Source organism: Lissotriton vulgaris, chromosome 1_1, assembly GCF_964263255.1.
Source record: "Lissotriton vulgaris chromosome 1_1, aLisVul1.2, whole genome shotgun sequence".
Lineage (NCBI taxonomy): Eukaryota > Metazoa > Chordata > Amphibia > Caudata > Salamandridae > Lissotriton > Lissotriton vulgaris.
Window position 1 is genome coordinate 400,524,819 of NC_141685.1, and position 19,167 is coordinate 400,543,985.

Sequence of the window (19,167 nt, forward strand, 5' to 3'; positions counted from 1 at the left end):
AACCGAACATTAAAGACCACCCTAAGGAAAATGTTGGAGGTGAACGGAACGGACTGGGATCAGGTGTTACCCATGGCTCTTTATGTGATCAGGGGTCAAACACAGAGCAGTACCGGCTTCTCGTCCTTTGAACTGCTTTACGGCAGACAACCAAGATCCCTCCTGGACATGACGAAGGAGGCGTGGGAGAAGGAGACCCCCGAAGAGACCCTGAAAACATTGGAGTACGCCCGAAATCTCCGGTCTAAACTAGGAAAGATGAGAGACCTGGCCTATACCAACCTAGAACAAAGCCAGAGAAAACAGAAAAAGGCCTATGACAAGGGAAAACGATGGAGAAGACTGCAAAAAGGGGACTGGGCGTTGGTACTGCTGCCCTCCTCGCAGAAATTTAAGGCAGAGTGGGGAGGGCCCTATCGAGTCATTTCCACTATTGGAAACACCAACTATAAACTTCAGGTCCATCCCCGGAAGACCCAAGTGTACCGAATAAACATGCTCAAAAAGTGGCTGGGTCCTCCGCCTTCTGGGGTACATATGATAGAGCAAACAACCCCATCAGATAGGAGCACCCTACGACATCTCGTGATCAACGACGAGTTAGTGGACCAGGAAAGAAAGGAATTAATGGCAACCTTACTTCAGCACTCCCCTGTTTTCTCAGACCAGCCTGGACGTACCAATCTGTTGGAACATCAGATAAGAACTCAACCGGGTAAAGTGGTAAAGATACGACCCTATCGCAGCCCAGAAGCCAGACGACGAGGAATCCAGCAAGAAGTGGACGATATGCTAAAGTTGGGAGTGATACGTCCCTCGAAAAGCCAATGGTCCAGTCCAATCGTAATGATTCCTAAACTGGATGGATCCTGTCGGTTCTGCATGGACTTTCGCGCACTTAACGAGATTTCAACCTTTGACGCCTATCCGATTCCCAGGATAGACAAATTGATAGGAAAGCTAGGCGAAGCAAGGTACATTAGTACCATAGACTTAACCAAAGGATACTGGCAGTTGCCCCTGAGGGAGGAGGATCGTCACAAAACGGCCTTTTCCACAGACACCGGACATTACGAGTTTACGGTCCTGCCCTTTGGACTCCATGGAGCACCTGCCACGTTTCAGAGACTTACGAACAACGTGTTAAAAGACCTTACGAAATTTACGTCAGCCTATCTGGACGATATCGGGGTGTTCAGTCCTGACTGGCCGACCCACCTATCCCATCTGGACCAGGTGTTGGGCACACTCACTAAAGCTGGGTTGACGATCAACGCAAAGAAAACTCGCATGGCTTTCCAGAAGGTGAAGTACCTGGGATACATGCTCGGACACTGACTCATTGAGCCGCAAATCGAGAAGGTCCGAGCAATAGCCGAAACCCCCTTCCTGAGCACTAAGAAGGAGATGCATGCTTTCCTTGGACTTATCGGATATTACAGGCGTTTCATTCCACAGTTCACACAGCTTGCCGCCCCCTCACTGACACCCTTTAGGCCAAAATCAGACAGACAATCGGATCTGTCGTCACCCATGACCGAGATGTTGGATGCCTTTTCAACCCTTAAACGTCTGATAACCACAACGCCTATCCTGACATCCCCGGATTTCCCCCGTCCTTTCTCTCTGCATACAGACGCTTCGGATTATGGTATTGGGGCGGTTTTATCCCAAACTGGAGAGGACGGGGTGGATCATCCTATTCTCTATGTTAGCAGAAAATTGTTCCCTAGAGAGCTCAAGTATCCTACGGTGGAGAAGGAATGTTTAGCCATCAGGTGGGCCATGGAAAAACTGGCATACTACCTTGAGGGACGGCCTTTTACCCTATATACGGACCATGCGCCCCTCCAATGGATGGCTCATAACAGGTCCAAGGTGGTTTTGGGCCCTACAGCCTTTTGCATTCGTCGTCCGCCATAAAAAGGGAGTGGACAACACAGGTGCGGACTACCTGTCCGGTAATCCACTTCCCGAACGGAAGTGTCCAGGGGGGGGTGGTGTGTAACCGGGAAGGGTGGCCCCCGCCCCCTGTGACCCGGAGTGAACCCGTAATTTGTGACCCCCCTCTTGTTTCCACAGGTATCCGAGGCCCCGACATGGAACTGATTTGAGGAGAAGTATAGCTGCGACGAGGAGGATATGGAACACGGACCCTTTAACTGGCCAGGAGGGAGTAACGAGGAGGATGAGACTGCACTCGCCATAAAGGACGCCCATCTGCAGGACCAGGTGTGTCTTTACACCGGAGTAGCGGTCAGAGAGGATTGGAGTGGAGGAGAGGCATGGAGCAGAGGAGAAGCGTGGAGCAGAGGAGAAGCGTGGAGCAGAGGAGAAGCGTGGAGCAGAGGAGAAGCGTGGAGAGGACGGCGGCGTGTCCAGGAACAAGAGTGTGGAAGTCGGGGAGAAGACGGAGCGAGTCGAGGGGAAAGCAACATCGGAGGCGAGAGCAGGAGTGGAGGCTGAAGTACCATCGGACAGGGGAGTAGCTGCGGAGAAAGGTGTAACAACGGGTGTGAGACTTACAGGGGCAGAGGAGGAGAAGTCGGGAGAATCACCTTCTGAGGGGAAGACGCCGGGAAGCAGACGCATCGGGTTCCTACGGAGACCAGCTGGATCTACAGAGCCAGGAGGCCAACGGACCCACGCATCGCCCAACCACTCCCCTGGAGGGGCGTGGCTAACAGAGGTGCGTGACCGGGTAGCAGGGTGGGTGCGGTACAAGAGAAGGGGAGTCCCCTAACCCTAGAGTAAACCCCTGATACACTACCCTCACTGTCCTAGTACCCTCCCGAGCACTGTGTGAACCCTCACCCCCTGACCTAACACTTACTGTGGTTTCGTCACCTGTACTGATACTCCCTCTGTTTTGTCATCCCCTTCGGTGGAGCCTGGGCCAAGATGGATACCGAGGAGAGAGGAAGGCGGAGCCCGACCCGGCGTAGAGAGGAGGGAGTGATAAGCAAGAGTCGGCGTGAAAGAAGCCGGTCACCTCGACTACTCCATATCAGGAAAACTTGTACTGACAGATTGTTCAGCTCAATAAAACCCAGTTTGAATCCTACTAAGACTCGCCTCCTGCCATTTCCCATCCAGCCGATGACCGGTATGTGAAAATACGCATCTTTGAGGCCCAGTGTTGCTAGGAAATCTCCTTGTTGTAGCAACAGGAACGCTTGCTGTAGTGTGATCATATGGAAGTGCTCCGATAGTATATATTGATTTAGGGGTCCGAGGTCCAATATTGGTCTGAGGGAACCGTCTTTCTTTGGAATAAGGAAGTATAGGGAGTATACTCCTCTCCCTTGTTGGTGGAAAGGTACTTGCTCTATGGCCCCCTTTTCCAGCATGCATTTCACCTCTTGTTGTAGCAGGGTGATGTGTTCCGTGGACATAGGACGATGTCTGGGTGGTATGTTTGGTGGTGTAGAAGGCAGTTCTAGGCAATAACCAGACTGGATAATTTCTCTCACCCACCTGTCCGTGGTAATTGCGTGCCAGACAGGTAAGAACTGTTGTAGTCTGCCTAGAACCGCTGTTAAGTGGTCTGGAGGTAGCGTAATGAAGTCACTGTTTTGTGACAGTGGAGGCTCTGGTGTTATTGCCTCCACGTCCTCTTCCCTTATTATTGTTACCTCTGTAACCTCCTCTGGTTGTGTTCTTGTTGAAGGAACCTTGTGTGTTACTTTTGTATGAGGCAGATGTTTGCGAGGTATTTCCTCGTGTATTTGCTCTGTATGAGGAGCGTCGAAAGGAGCCCCTATGTTGCAGAAATTGCAATGCACCCATTGATTTTGCGGTTTCTGTGTCTTTTTTCATTTTATCCAAAATGGTGTCGACAGCAGGGCCAAATAGAAAGTCCTGAGTGACAGGTTGGTTAATAATGGTGGACTGCACCTCATTCTTAAAACCGGAAATACGCAGCCAAGCATGTCCGCGTAGTAAGACGCTAGTGTTAATTGACTAGCTGCGGTGTCAAGCGCACATTTGATGGAGGCGTTTGATATGAATTTTCCCTCCTAAATGAGATCATCAGCTTGTGCTTTAAAAGGCTCAGGTAGGTGTTGCATTAGGCTTTCGAGCTGATCATAGTGCGCCCTGTCGTAACGAGCCAGTAGGGCTTGTGTATTAGCAATCCTTCATGAGTTGGAGGCTTGTGCTGCTACCCTTTTGCCTGATGCCTCCAGTATTTTTGACTCTGTCAGGGGGAGGTGCTTCCCCTGTTGTCTGGGAGTTGGCTCTTTTACGTGCGCAAGCCACTACCAGTGAGTCTAGTGGCAACTGCGCTTTGATGTAAGTAGGGTCTGTAGGTGCTGCCCTACACTTTTTTCTATTCTGGGATTGTTTACCCGTGCCCTGGCTGTATCCTTAAATAGGTCAGGTGCGTGTTTTAGAACTCCCTTTAACATGGGAAGGGTTCTGACACTTTTTTCTGCAGTAGGGAATGTGTCAAATAAGCAGTCTTCCTCCACAGGGTCATTATGCATGTCCATATTTTGGAATTGTGCTGCCCTGTCTGAGTTGATTGAAGACTACGATGTCATCAGTAGGTGACGTCTTAGTAGGATAGTGGGTACATCAGGGATGGGATGGGTGTTGTGAGGGTCTGTTGGCTCATCCCAAGGTTCCTCTTGTGGTTCAGGATCCTGTGGGAAATCATATAGAGGCTGTGGCTCATCCCCTGTGTTCCCCTCATTGTCCCCGTGGGGAGAAGGAGAGTAAGGAGCAAAAGGTGTAGTAGAAATGATAGGTTGAAAAGGGATGAAGGGTCTAGTGGGAGGAGTCCCAAAGTTCTTTTTCTTCAATGGAATAGGGGAATGAGGTTTAAAGTCTAAAGGCCTCTTTTTCCTATGCAGGATGGTAACTTTACCAGTCTCTGGATTAATATATATCTTTGCCTGGTCGTCAGATGGATCTGGGTGGAATAGTTCTTCCTCTACAGTCCTGGGTTGAGTGTTAGACTTCTTTGGGTCAGTAACACCTGGTTTTTCGACGACTTTTGGTGTTTCGTTGGATTTTTTCGGCTCAGGACCTTTTTTCGGGTCAACTAGTGTCTTCAGGTGGACCGGAACTTTCAGTTCGACACGTTTTTTGTGCTCCGTAGGCTTCTTTGGATGAGTGTCCTTTTCCGAGTCGATGTTCTTTTTTGGATCGACTGGTGTCTTTGGAGCAGGAGGTATTTTTGGGTCGACAGGGTTTTCCGGCCTTGCTACGGGCTTCGGTACGGCACCCTTTGCCGGGTCGACGGATTCCGGAACAGTAGGCTTGTTCGTTCGGCGACCTGCTTTGTTCAGCGCCCTTCGGCTGTGTGCCTTTGTTCGGTTCGACTACTTTTTTGGGGTCGACAGTTTTTGGCTGAACGGCCTTTTTGGGGACGACAGTCTTCTTTGGCTCGACACTCTTTGGCTGTACGGCTTTTTTTGGATCGACGCCCTTCGGGTCGACGACCTTCTTTGGCTCTGAAACCTTCTTCGGGACGATGGTACTGGGCCCTGAGGTCTCTGAAGGTTTCGGTTTCGATTTCAGAGCCGAGCCGGATGGCGGGGCTGGCGAAACTTTATGATCTTGGCTAAGGCCTTTTGGCGATGCCTCGACCGGAGCCTTTGGTAACAGGCTAATTGGTGTCGGGGGCAGGGTACTCCCGATTTGCCCCGGTGGGATCTCGTCATCGGAGTTAGTGTAGTCCTCGACGGTGACGATTTCTAGGTCCGAGTCTGGAGCTTCCCGTAGATCCTGGTCATCATTGAAGATGTTGTCCGGTTCCGGTGCCTGACGCTGCATTTCTTGCCTAGCGGCCCATAGGTTTCGTATAGTTTTCTTCTATCGAAACTGGCCGCAGGCTAGGCTGGTTTCTTCCCTATGGTCTGGGGAAAGGCACTTGTAGCAGACTGAGTGTTTATCAGTATGTGGGAACTTGGAGTGGCATTGTGGGCACCTTTTAAACGGGCTTCTTTCCTCCGACGGTCGGCTCACGTGGCATCGAAAAGGCCCAACGGCCCGCGTCGACGACCGATTCGAGATGGAAGGCTGGATCGAGTAGAGAGGTACCGAACGAGAACAATACCGTCGAAGTCGAAGGCCTTTAGAAAAGTTTTGTTTTCGATTCCGAAGTTGGAGTATAGGAGTTAGCATCTGAACCCAATGGCGGAAAAAAACAATCTGAGGATGGAGAAGATGCCCATTCGCACTGTAGTCCAGGGGAGGAGTCACCTATCTCGTGGTACTTCGAAGACTCTTCCAGGACAACAAAGTGCAATCATCCGGACCCAACACTAGGTGGCGATCTATGCACAGATATGAATTCAGCAGCCCACATGCCTCGAACGCTCATACTTTTTGAAGCAGAAAAGATCATAATCTCTACTCACATGAAACTTGCTTTGTAGCTAAATCCTATTGACAGGAGCGGCTGGGTTTTGAGTACTCAGATGGTGACTGGAAAGAAATCCTAGAGTATCATGATGGCTTGCTCAGAAAAGTATGGTTAAAGTACCCCTACTTCCAAATCCTTCATAACTGGTATTGGTCTCCTTTCAAATAAGAAGGATCGTCTGGTTCAAACTGTGGCCTGTTGGAGGTGTCCAGACGTTGCATGTGATTTATATCACATACTTTGGTAATGCCCAGTATTGGATATATATTGTTATGTATGGAAGATGCAACGCTATATTTGTTTTATTCGTTTCGAAGTGCCGGACAAGCTGCCCTTGTTATATGATTTTGTTGCTTTAGATAGTGCGACTTCTCATTGGCGAAGATGGATGTCGCCGGCCCTTATGGTGGCCAAGATCTGCATAATACAGCATTGGCATACAGCACAGGTGCCCACACATCAAAAACAGATAGCTGAACTTTACCGGTTAGCTACATATAAATGCCAGATTTATAAGGTTCAAGTTGAAATACAGGTATACAACAAGATTTGGGGTCCATTTTTGAGTTTATGTCTATTTTAACTATCTTAATCTTGCGTGTGGTATGCTTCTTTTATCTGCTCAACTGTGATGGCGGTTGGAGTGCTTTCATCTATGAAATGAATCTGGGATGAACTGTTAGAGGTTGGTGGGTTAATCCATTTTTTGTTGGATGAATATGTGGAGACAGGTTATTTTAGGCATTGCTTAAACTGTATTTTGTGTAGTATTTATGTTGGAGTGGAGTACTTTGTATTTCATTACTGTTGTTTTTATATAAAGAAATAAGATATGTACAAACAACTATATCATAACTGTTGGCATTTGAAGTCCAAACAAAGGAACAAGACAATAAGTGCATGTCTTTTCCTCATAGCCATACAAGTCAAGTCAAGTCAAGTCAGGATTTATATAGCGCGCTACATACCCAGAGGGGGCCAAGGCGCTTGAGGAAAGGGGGAGGGGGGTGGGGGTGGGGGGGGGGGGGGTTACTTGTCGAATATCCAAGTTTTAAGTTGTTTTCTGAATGCTAGGTGGTTCTGAGTAAGGCGTAGGTGAGTGGGAAGAGAGTTCCAGGTTTTAGCTGCCAGGTAGGAGAAGGATCTACCTCCCATGGTGGCTTTGTTGATGCGAGGTACAGTGGCAAGGGCTTGGTTGGAGGATCGTAGCTGATGGGAGGGGGTGTAGAAGGACAGTCGTGTGTTGAGGCATTCGGGTCCAAGTTCGTAAAGTGCTTTGTGTGCGTGGGTTAAGAGGCGGAAAGTAATCCTCTTATTTACGGGGAGCCAGTGGAGGTTTTTCAGGTGACCAGAGATGTGTTCTTTACGCGGGATGTCTAGTATGAGCCTGGCTGAAGCGTTCTGGATGCGTTGGAGTTTTTTCTGGAGTTTTGCGGAGGTACCGGCGTATAGGGTGTTTCTCTAGTCCAGGCGGCTCGTGACCAGAGCGTGAGTGACCGTTTTTCTAGTTTCGGTGGGAATCCAGCGAAATGTCTTTTTGAGCATGCGAAGAATGTTGAAGCGAGATGATGAGTCGGCGTTGCCTTGTCTGGTCATCGAGAGTGAGGAGTCCAAAATGACGCCCAGGTTCCGTGCGTGGTCCGTCGGGATGGGTGCTTTTCCAAGGGCCTCTGGCCACCAAGAGTCATCCCAGGCGGAGGGGGAGGTGCCTAAGATGAGGACTTCTGTTTTGTCTGAGTTAAGTTTCAGACGGCTGTGCTTCATCCACTCGGATACTTCTGTCATTCCTTCGTGTAAGTTGTTTTTGGCGGTGTTAGGGTCTTTGGTGAGTGAGAGGATCAGTTGAGTGTCGTCAGCGTAGAAGATGATGTTGAGGTTGTGTTGGCGTGCGATGGCTGCGAGGGGGCTCATGTATACGTTGAAGAGGGTGGGGCTGAGTGAGGATCCTTGTGGCACGCCGCAGATGACTTCAGAGGCCTCTGACTTGAATGGAGGGAGCCGGACTCTCCGAGTTCTTCCGGTAAGGAACGAGGTGATCCATTCCAGTGCTTTTCCTTGGATTCCGATGTTTCTGAGGCGCTGTAATAGGGTGCTATGACAGACTGTGTCGAAGGCTGCGGAGAGGTCGAGGAGGATGAGAGCGACTGTCTCCATTGTCCAATAGAGTTCGGATGTCGTCTGTTGCTGCGATGAGTGCGGTCTCAGTGCTGTGTTTGGCTCGGAATCCGGACTGTGAGGGGTCGAGGGATTTGTTGGTTTCGAGGAAGGTGGCGAGCTGGTTGTTGACAGCTTTCTCGATGACTTTGGCCGGGAAAGGAAGAAGCGAGATGGGGCGGTAGTTTTTGAGTTCGGTGGGGTCAGCTGTGGGTTTTTTCAGAAGGGCGCTGAGTTCTGCGTGTTTCCAGCTTTCCGGGAAGGTGGCGGAGTTGAAGGAGCAGTTGATGACGTCTCGGAGGTGTGGTGCTATGATGGAGTCTGCTTTGTTGAAGATGTGGTGAGGGCATGGTCAGTTGGGGATCCTGAGTGGATGGAGTTCATCAGGCGGATGGTGTCCTCAGTTGAGATTGGGTTCCAGTTGTTAAGGATGTTCAAGGGGGGTGAAGGTCCTGCAGTAGGTTGAGTGGGTTGGTCTCCGGGTCGGTTGTCGAAGCTGTTGTGAATGTCTGCGATTTTGTTGTGGAAGAAGGAAGCTAGTGAGTCGCATAGGGCTTGGGAGGGGGTGATGTCGTTGGAGTTGGCTGATGGGTTGGTAAATTCTTTGACGATGTTCAATAATTCCTTGCTGTTGTGGGCGTTGTTATCTAGTCGGTCTTTGAAAGCGGCTTTCTTGGCAGACCGGATAAGTTGGTGGTGTATGCGGGTGGCGTTTTTGAAGGCGTCCTTGGTGCTGGTGTTTGGGTCTTTTTTCCAGGCCTTCTCGAGGGAGCGACAGAGTTTCTTGGATTTCTTAAGATCATCGTTGAACCAGGAGGCGTTTTTGCTGCCTAGCTTGATTTGACGTTTTTTCAATGGTGCTAGGATGTCGGCGCTGTTGGATAGCCATTGAGTGAAGTTAATGGCTGCTTGGTCGGGGTTTGAAGAGTGGACAGGAGGGTTTTGAAGGAGCGATGAGGAGATCTGGTCGATGGTGAGTTTGTTCCAGTTTCTACGCAGGGTGGGTTGAGGGTGGTTGTGGATTGTGGTCTTATTGTAGATAAAGTGAACGCAGCTGTGGTCCGTCCAATGAAGAGCTGTGGTGTGGCTGAAAGAGACATGTTTGCTGGAGGTGAAGATAGGGTCGAGTGTGTGACCTGCAATGTGGGTGGGGGAAGTGACAAGTTGTTTGAGTCCGAGGTTGGCGAGGTTGTCCAGAAGGGTGGTGGCGCTGTTGTCATTGCTCTTTTCCAGGTGAAAATTGAGGTCTCCCAATAGGATGTAGTCCTCGGAGGGGAGGGCGTGTGGGGTGATAAAGTCAGCGATGTCGTCATTGAATTGTGCACGGGGTCCCGGGGGCCGGTAGAGGAGGGTGCCTCTGAGTTTCTAAGTGGCTTACTCTACAGCGTCAGTTTGACTTTGCGTTAATTCACTGCTCTGAATCTTTTTGCATTACTGTTATTGACGTGTAACTAAGGGGCAGTGAAAGAACATTTTAATTGGGGACATGCGGTTTGGTACTTTGAACCCATTGAAAGAGGAGGACTATGATTAAGGGGTGGTCTTGCATAAAGCAGAAAAAGCTCCTACAGTCATATATGAACATGAGTTCATGATTTTTTTTGTTGTTGATCGGATTGATGTCCATATTTGAATCTCAGATTCCAAGACAGAAGTACCATTGCCAGTACTCTCCAGCGGTCTTTAACAGCTGCATGTTGTGGGCTATAGAAGGCCGATAACCAGTCCAATGTAACAGAAGCACGATCGAATCCTAATTAGCATGCTATATTTCTCACGCCCATTACCTTCAATTTACATCCAAAACTGTTTGATGCGTTGTCTTACATACAGCTGGCATTTAAGACATTCCATCAACTTTATCCAAAAATGTTATGCTTTAGTAATTTTTTTCAAAGAGTGGATATCAGTATTCACTGTGTCCCTTTCACTTTGGGCTGTTGGAGGTTAATTGAGGAAGCACTGCAATTTTTATCAGTTACAGTAGAAAGCAATTTGAAAATTATTTTTCATCAGCAGTGCAAAATATTAATTTGTAGAGTAACAAGTAAAAAAATATCCTAATCTATAATGTGTTCCATGTGCATTAATCAAGGAAAATTCCTGTTGGTGCACCCAGCTCACGCAGATAGTGTAGCACTCAGTTGCTAGTTTGCGCTATACAAGTACATACATAAGAGGGGCCACCCAAGTGTTGTGGGTGTGTCCCTGCATCCGATCAGGGGCCAGCCCCCAAAATGAACATTCAGTTGTAATCAATGCATGTCCAATTCAAGTCGTATGTCTAACAAGCATGCGTCTTTACTCTCTGCTTGTCCACTGTTATGAGAGGGGTGTTGGTTTCTTTCAGACCCTTGTCAAAAACATGCGAGCAGACAGCAGCAGAGGGGGAGGTTTGCCCTAGCTCAAGTACAAAGTTGATGCCCTCTGTAAGAACCGATCTGTCAATGATGTAAACACCAAATTTTCACTATTTAAACACTTAAATATTGGCTGGCCTCTCTTGAGGTTAGAAGCTTGCCGAACAGGCCTCCAACGAAATAGACTGCTTTTAAAATTGATTCCCTTTCTATTGTGGTGCAGCTGCTGTATTTATTTAGGCCAAATGAAGCTCAACGTGAGATAAGTAATAACAATTAGTAAACTGTGTATGGACTGGGCATCACCACTTCTACTTAAAGGATAGTAACACGATTCAAATAGAAGGGAGAGTGTTACTTCCAATACCTCATCAATAGCTGTGCTGAATATGAGCTTCTATCCAATAAGGTCAATTATCCCAAGAACCCAAGAATATAGATTAACACTCAAATATAGAGCCTACCATCACAGTATATCATATGGATTATTTTTTAAAAGAGGTTTGACAGTATCGTGAAATTTAGGATGGAAAGGAAATTGCTTTACGGTAATAAAATGTAGTAAATAAGTCATTATTGTAGTAATTAGGCGTGTGACATACTAAAAATTGATTTTTTCAGATTAAGGATAAATTGAATATATACTTCAAAAAAGGTGCATGTTGCTTTTGAAAAACATTTTTTTTTTTTTATAGAACTAGGAACTCTCCACACAAAGGTGATCTCTACCATGGCATTCTAAGTTATGCAATATCAAAGTTTGGAAAAGCTGTTTTTCCTTATGCTCTCACTTTCTCAATGTGACTTTCGCCAGTCGTCAGGCTATAGAGCATAATGACTCCGAGTTTCATGAAATAATATTGCCAATTATTTATAACTTCAAAGGTGGCAATTACATTTTCATTTCTGGACTAATGTTATATTTTGGAATAAACTTTCCAAAACCTTCACATCTCATGCATTGGTGGATTTATTCATATCATTGTCAGAAGAGGGTTCATAACAGCTGTTTTCATGGAAGATAAGGAGAGCTACTGACTTACCAAAGGCAGGCAAACTGAGCCAGAGAAAGACAACTGAAGTCTTTGGTGGGTGGGAATAGCAAGTAGGAATCCGGAGGGCAGAAACCAACTATCACAGACTTTTTTTGACAACACATTGTAGTGTAAAATGATGGGAGATACATGATGGACAGAACGGGATTGGTATAGGAGTAGTCTTTAATTAGATCCTATCTTGACTCAGTAAAACACTTTGATGGGCCTAAATACATTTTAGACGCCTCTTCAGAAGGAGTTTCCTCTTTCCCTGCTAAAGAACAATAAGATTTTTCTCTACCTTTTTCCTGACACTACTTGACTCAGACTTGTTATTCCTGATAGAGAAACTACCTCCCACATTTCATTACCATGACTCAGAGTACCTACTTTGCTGCAGTGGCAGCAAATTACTTTTTGGAGCCTAGGTAATCAAACCCGTACCTGCCTGCCTGGTAGTCATGTGTTTTTGGAGACAAATATACAGAGAAGAGTTCCCGTCTGCTACCCTTACGGATGTTAAGAAGGACATTTGGATAAGATAAACGTTATGAAGGACATTCGGGTAAGATAAACATACAGTGTGTGAAGATCGCTCAAAGGACGTGGAGGGCATAGTTCATCAGACTCTTGAAGAAGTTCTGAAAATTATCTAGGCTATATTGCTACTTTTGGCCAAGTACAACTGAGCAGTAATTTAGCCACTGATAAAAAAAGGTTTACATTTTTGACGAGACATCAGAAGACCTAAAGAAATCAATTACACCCATATCAAAGAGACACAACTTGTTAAGAATGATGTGCTCAAAATTCAGGCCAGTAAAACTGGCCTAGTCAAACATCACAGTCCAAGTTTGTGTATTCCTTCTTTATATCATCCGTTGGGCTACGGAGAGCTAAATGAAAACCACAAAGTGAGAAAAAACACAAGGTAAGACATTAACAGTGTCCGAAGATCCTGCACCATCCAAGTCTTGAGGCCTCTTCTTTTCACTGACTAATCCTGCCTGGGGTACTAGGAGTTAAGACCCAGCCAGGAACAACCTTTAGGCCTCTGGATTGGCTCTCAAAGTCTAGGTGCAACGGTAATACCTCTAACCGGCCTCAAACAAGGGAATGTATTCCTTTTTTTTAAAAGATTTCTGCCATCTATTTTCTTGTGTATAAATGTCTGCTTCCTAAGGCAATGTGTAAGCTTCTTTATTAGTTTCTATTTCCTACATTTGTAACTTTTTTATTAAAAGGAGCTTCGAACCTTTATCATTTAACTTTGAATGATGTATCATTAAATACACACATTGCAAGCACAGTACAGAACAGTATTCTTTCTGTTTTTTTGCTTGGCCAAGCAACACATTTGTGAACCAGAGGATTTCACCAGGGTTTATTTTTTTGGCTTCCCAAAATGAGGATGTGTGATAACTCAATTCAAGCACAAGAAGTCTGTTCTTTCCTAGTCTCTCTGTCTCTCTCTCTCTCACTTTGCCAGACAGGCAAACTTTTTATAAGCAGTTTTCACCCTTTGAAATAGTGGGGGTTCAGGACATAACCCCACCTCAACAAGGGGTGTGTTAAAATAAATCTGCTGTATCAGCACAGAGAGAGGCAGGCAAGCCTGCATCTGTGGCTGTGTGCATTCAGTAAGTGGAAAACTGTTATTGTGCATAGTGACTCTGAAAAGAGCATGTTAAACAAAACAAGGAACAACCAATAATCTCCATAGTCTACAATAATTTGAGCAATGTATCTAGCATATTCAAATACTGACGGATACTTCAGGTTATTTCACCCACCAGTCTAGTCAGTAATCTTCCATTTCCATGCTTTCACCTTGATGGGTTTAATGCTCCCATGTACAAACTACCCAATTCCAGCATCTAAAAGTAATGGAACCCTCCACAGCTGTACCTACTAACTAGTCATTCAATACAGCTTGCATGATTTCCCATAGTCACTTGTCGCACAAATTAATTTGAAATCCAAATGATCAACAAATTAAATAAGGGTTCTAAGTAACATGCATGTAAATAACTCAAGGAATTCAATTAAGAATTCATTATCCAAGAGTGGAAAGTCACATACACAATCTTAAGCAAAGAGGGGAAAAAATCTCGTAAACACACAAAGGAACATAATAAATATACCTCATTAGGAACATATTGGTCCACGGCTGTTGCAACAGTAGCACAGCAAATCCAGAGAAGGACAAGCACAGACAGGACAAGTGTGGTGCTCAGAATCCAGCCAGAGTTCCTAAAAGTGCTAAAAGCAAGCAAATACAGTCATTAGAGTCAGTAAAGGGAAAATTAATACAAAAGAGACTTACAATGGTTGTCAGCTGTAGAAACAAATACCAAAGACGCCCCTGTTCGGTTTTCTATTGGTGTATTTTCCCACAAAATATATTTCATCATTACTAAAAAATAGTTGTTGCGATATCCACATTGTAGTTGTGATTCGGTTAGAGGATCCACTGTAAAACAGTTTTTTCCCTTCTGAACACCTTAACTGCAAAGGCTTCTCCTGCCCCTGTGCTGAACCCCTTTTTAGGTCTCGCCTAAGCTATCGCGTAAGCAATGCTTTTGCGAGATATTAAGTAAGGGGCTCTCAAAAGTGCTCCCAAAGGCTGCAGGCGGATCGGGTACAGTGCATGTGCACCGGGCGCGCGCACCATTTGTCAGCCTGCAGCCATTGGGAGCACTTTGGCGGCCGCTTTGATGTTCTCGGTGAGCCGCGTGGCCACTGAGAACATCAAAGCGGCTGCGAAAGTGATCACAAGCATGTGTGCCGGGTGCACGCACCATTTGTCAGGCTTTTTTTGTCATTCACTCTTGGATCAGTAAATAAAAACAAAAGTATGTGCCCTTTTGTCAGCGCACTATGTGCCTCTATAGAATGACCTGGTAGCCGTCTCATTGTGTGTGGCATTTTTTAAAATTTTAACAACCGTGTCACACAGCAGCCTCGACTTTTGTTTGTAGATGTAAGTGACTGGTCTCTCAAGTACCTTCTTTCAAGACTGCTTTGCGTGCAGCGGTCGGTGTAAAACTAGTTCTCTGGGTAAAATATGACTGCTAAATTTCAAGGACAGGGCAGTTTTGCATGTATGGCAGGCACAAATCCCTTCTAATGTGTGATAAGCTATAATTCATCATAGTCTAGCAGAAGAGCAGCAACGACCATGCCATTTCATTAGCAATGACGCATGAAGACCCTTTCATCGACTCCGCATTTCTGCACTGAGCTTAATATATGCATTACAACTGTCAGCCTTTCAGTCTGTGCTTCCTCATTACAACTTTGACTGGGAGAGTGCCGTGAAGTGAGGCTAAGATATTCGTGCCTGTGCAACAGTTTTCATAAGTGCTTACAAAGGTCATATGGGATTGCCTTTCTTTTTTTATGTTAGCAAAGGCAGAGCATGTCTACGCTGCCTCAACGACATCGATGATAGCGATGGTGTGGTGAACATAGGAGCAGAACAGCTGTCCCTTACAGAGCCCAGCAGATGCAAGCTGCCCACGGACGCTGCCCCTCCTCCTCCTCGACGCGCTGAGAGAGACTCTGTCTTTTCTCCTGCCGAGAAAATCCAGCTCCGGCGTTTCCAGCCTACTCTTGCGAGTGACTGGGATATCGAGTCCTGGAAGGAGATACAAGACCTCCAACATTCTATTCCAGAGTTATGGTGTGGACTAAACCCTTAGAGAGAATTCTTGACAAACCTTGGCAAAACCAACTTAACTAAAACTGCCACTTACTCCCTCCCAAGTATTAGGCTTAGGTCAGGTACACTGGGGTAGGCGTAGTTAGAAGCACCAGTTGAGTACGTTAGCTAAATGTATATATGAATGTATATATTTTATTCATTTTAACCATTGTATGGCTAAGAAACCATATCAATGCTTTTACAGTATTATTTCGCAATCCTCATTTTACTGTACGCACTTTTTATAATAACTAGTCTTGTAATTGTGGCAATTCATTTCTCTTGCACGAGAAGAAAGACTGTTCAATAAATAATACCTTTTTATTGAAAACGCCCGTCTCTCTATTTCTCTGCATCTTGGTGAAAGTAATCTGCACAACTGACTCAGTAAAATAACCGTCTATTGTTTCACACGACTCTAGAGATTGACTCTTATTCTAAGGAGCAAAGTTGTCATGTTTCCAATACCATATCTTCCAATACTTACTTCTTGTCAATTTTAGCATATTTCATGAGAATATCCAGCATTATTTTTGAAGACTCACTATTGTTTTCAGCCCACTCTTGTAGCATAACAGGATTCGGGTTCTGATAGATCGGTGTGACTAGGATTCGTAAGTTCTGCAGGATACTCCCCACTTCGACGTAGCATTGAAGTGACTTGCTTTCCTATCACTTCGATATTTCAGTGCGCTTTAATTTCTCCAACTTCCATTATTTGGAAAGTATATCACCTCCTTGTAGCTGACCACAGCCTACTCCCCCCGCCCCCCTTCACCTTGATAGCCAACATTAACCACTGTGAAAAAGTGTAAGTGCTGCTTTTCTCCCGCTGCTGGCCCTAGCATATGTTTGCTGGGGCTGGCGACTATGCAGCAGCTCTCCTTTCTCCCGCTCAAGTTAAGTGCGCAGTCATACCTAGGCCGTACCTCAGTTACCAAGGGTCCCCTGACTCACCGGTCTCTGCTGTACCAAAATCAGTGCTGCTGCTACATTCCTCGGATTCTCTGTTCGACGGGAGCCAAGTACACATTCTGCATGATGTACAAGAAAGCTGTGCAGCAAATCTACCAATGCTGCCATGTTTGGTGAATTAGATTAGCATTCCAGGGCTTATTGTACAAAATAATTTTACCTATTTTGTGTCTGTGGCTGGCACTTTTTATAAATGTTGTGCCCATTTACCAGGCTGAAGAGATTCTACACACTGAATTCCCTGCTGGAATCGTTATCCATTTTTGTAGGTAATTTTCCTGAGAAAGAGAAGAATAATTTACTACTGGTTTGAAAATAGCTCGTGGGAAGGGACACATCTTTCAACCCTGTGCAAATCACTTAAAAATACTGTCTGTTGCGCTGCTCAAAATGTTGCTCTATTTGAAAGAATCTGTGGTGTGTGAAAAGATAGAATCTTTGTTCTGCCTTCATAACTGGTACTTTGAGGGTGAACAAGAATCCGTCAGGGAAACTAAAAGCAGGATTAGTGGTATGCACTTGCCCCTCAATGTAGGAGTTGCAGGAATACAGTACAATACAGTCATTTCTGTGGGGTATTACGATTTCCCACATGTAATGCAGAATAACCAAGAGAACCTGTTTTTCCACACGGGTACCCACGTGTTTAATCACATTCCAGTCTATGTCCTTGTTGTATTACTGTAATCTACTGTACTGTAATCCAAATTTTGGTTGGTAATTAGTTGATTCTGGTAGGATTGGGATTATCTCCAAACTCGAACTGATGGCATCGGAGGAGTTAGCAACTGAAACCTTTTATGACATCATCCATTGCAAGACCCCACAGCCCGGTAATTCATGAATTACAAATAAACGACTAATAAATTTGAACAGTAGTCTATGTACCTGCAGGAAGCATCGAGAAAATGCTAAAACTGGAAACCAAACATGGTGCTAGGATGTCGCTATGATGTCGCTCTGCTCTTCTCCCTCAGTATACTATGAGGAGTTTCTGAATGCTGCAACCTTGACGACAATAGAGTTTACGGCCCCTATGGCAACATTTAGCTGAGGAAGGAGCATTGGCAGAAGAAAGAGGTCAGAGTGCACGCAACAACAACAACAACCAACACCCTTTCCTGCACCAGTTCACAGCGCAGCTTATAGCTCGCAGGCCCTGCACTTTACATGCAACGCCGCTCCTGGTTCCCGGCCACATGCTATCAGCATTGCCGGGGCTCGCGCTGTGGTCGTACGACCATGTCTGTATTTCACTATTTTGCCTTACCTGGGACTCAGATTCATGGCTGCCAAGATCTGTTGGACGCAGCTCCTCATCAGGTTCAGCCATATGCGACCAGCGGCCCAGCAGATTTGGAGGGTGTGTGTGTGTGGGGGAGGGGGGGGGAGGGGACAGGGATGGGGGGTGGGGGGATTGTGGCACTCATACAACAGGCGGGGCAGCTCCACAACAAATGCAACTTGTCCCGGAAGCCCGAGAGCCCGGAACTACGCAAACTCTCCCAACTTTTAAAATGTTGAGGGGGCCCAATGGGACGACTAGGTCCTGGAATGGGATACAGGAGACCGAAGAGCCCAAAGTGCACACAGAGCCTACTGAACGTATTGCGCTCGGAGATCCTGAGATCATGGCTGCTAAAACTAAGTTGTTTGCTGGTGGAACAAAGACTAGTTTGACGGATTCAGCTTGTACTGATGGAGATTGGGGAAAGGGCTGGTGCCGGCCCTTCAGGAATGGACACAGATATCAATTTTACCTCAGATAGGTCCCCAGGTGGGGTTTCCTGCAATTTCACTCACTAACCCGTCCCTAATCTCTAGCCAAAAAACAAAGGCAGCTTTTATTTTTTGTCTTTAAACCCAGAGCTTGTCTACTCTCCTTCTGGGTTCCTCCTAACATGTACATCTGATGTGCTTGCACAAGGATGTACGGAAAGGACAGATCCCAGTACCACCACTCGCATTAATTCCTGTGACATGTTGCAGACTTCCATAGGCGCCCCTTTGAGGCTGGTCCCTTGAGAAGGGACATCTCCCAGCAAAGGGAGTTGGACACAACTGACGCTGGCAAGAGTAGTCATGCGTAAAGAGATGGGGATTCGCATGAGAAGAGGATTCACAGAGCCCCGGTTACCTTCGATCCGGACGAAGAGCACGACTCAGATGGGGGAGGAGGAAGTAGAGACCCCATCAACCATCTTACACCTGGGAGTACTTTGGGGGAGATCAACAAGATTGGTGAGGTGGAGCACCTTTGGAACCCAGAGGGAGTCAAACTGACCCCCACAAATTCGATTAAACCAGCGACCAGGTCTCAGGGAATTTTAATCAAGAGTGACAGTCCTCCTCGGGTGGCACAACCTTTAGATTCTTCTCCAGCCTCTAAAACTGGGCTATTGGGTCAAATGTCTGGTATACCTAGTGTGGGTGGGATGGATTAAGCATCTAATAGAACAGCTTCCCACGATCCATCATCAATTTTTAATCTGCTTCAACTCAAAAAAGAGGAGTGAAAAAAAAAAAGACTTGTCGGCTCTCAAGACGTACCACTTGAAAATG

At 46.2% G+C, this 19,167-nt stretch overlaps 1 protein-coding gene across 1 annotated transcript in view; it reads right to left on the minus strand.

The window, feature by feature from the left end:
• TMEM59 (transmembrane protein 59) overlaps window positions 1-19,167 on the minus strand; it is a 144,951-nt gene that overhangs the window by 8,753 nt on the left and 117,031 nt on the right. The window contains exon 7 of the mRNA XM_086952517.1: window positions 14,069-14,186. Within this exon, the coding sequence (XP_086808643.1) occupies window positions 14,069-14,186 (118 nt within the window). The remainder of the gene's footprint in view (window positions 1-14,068; window positions 14,187-19,167) is intronic.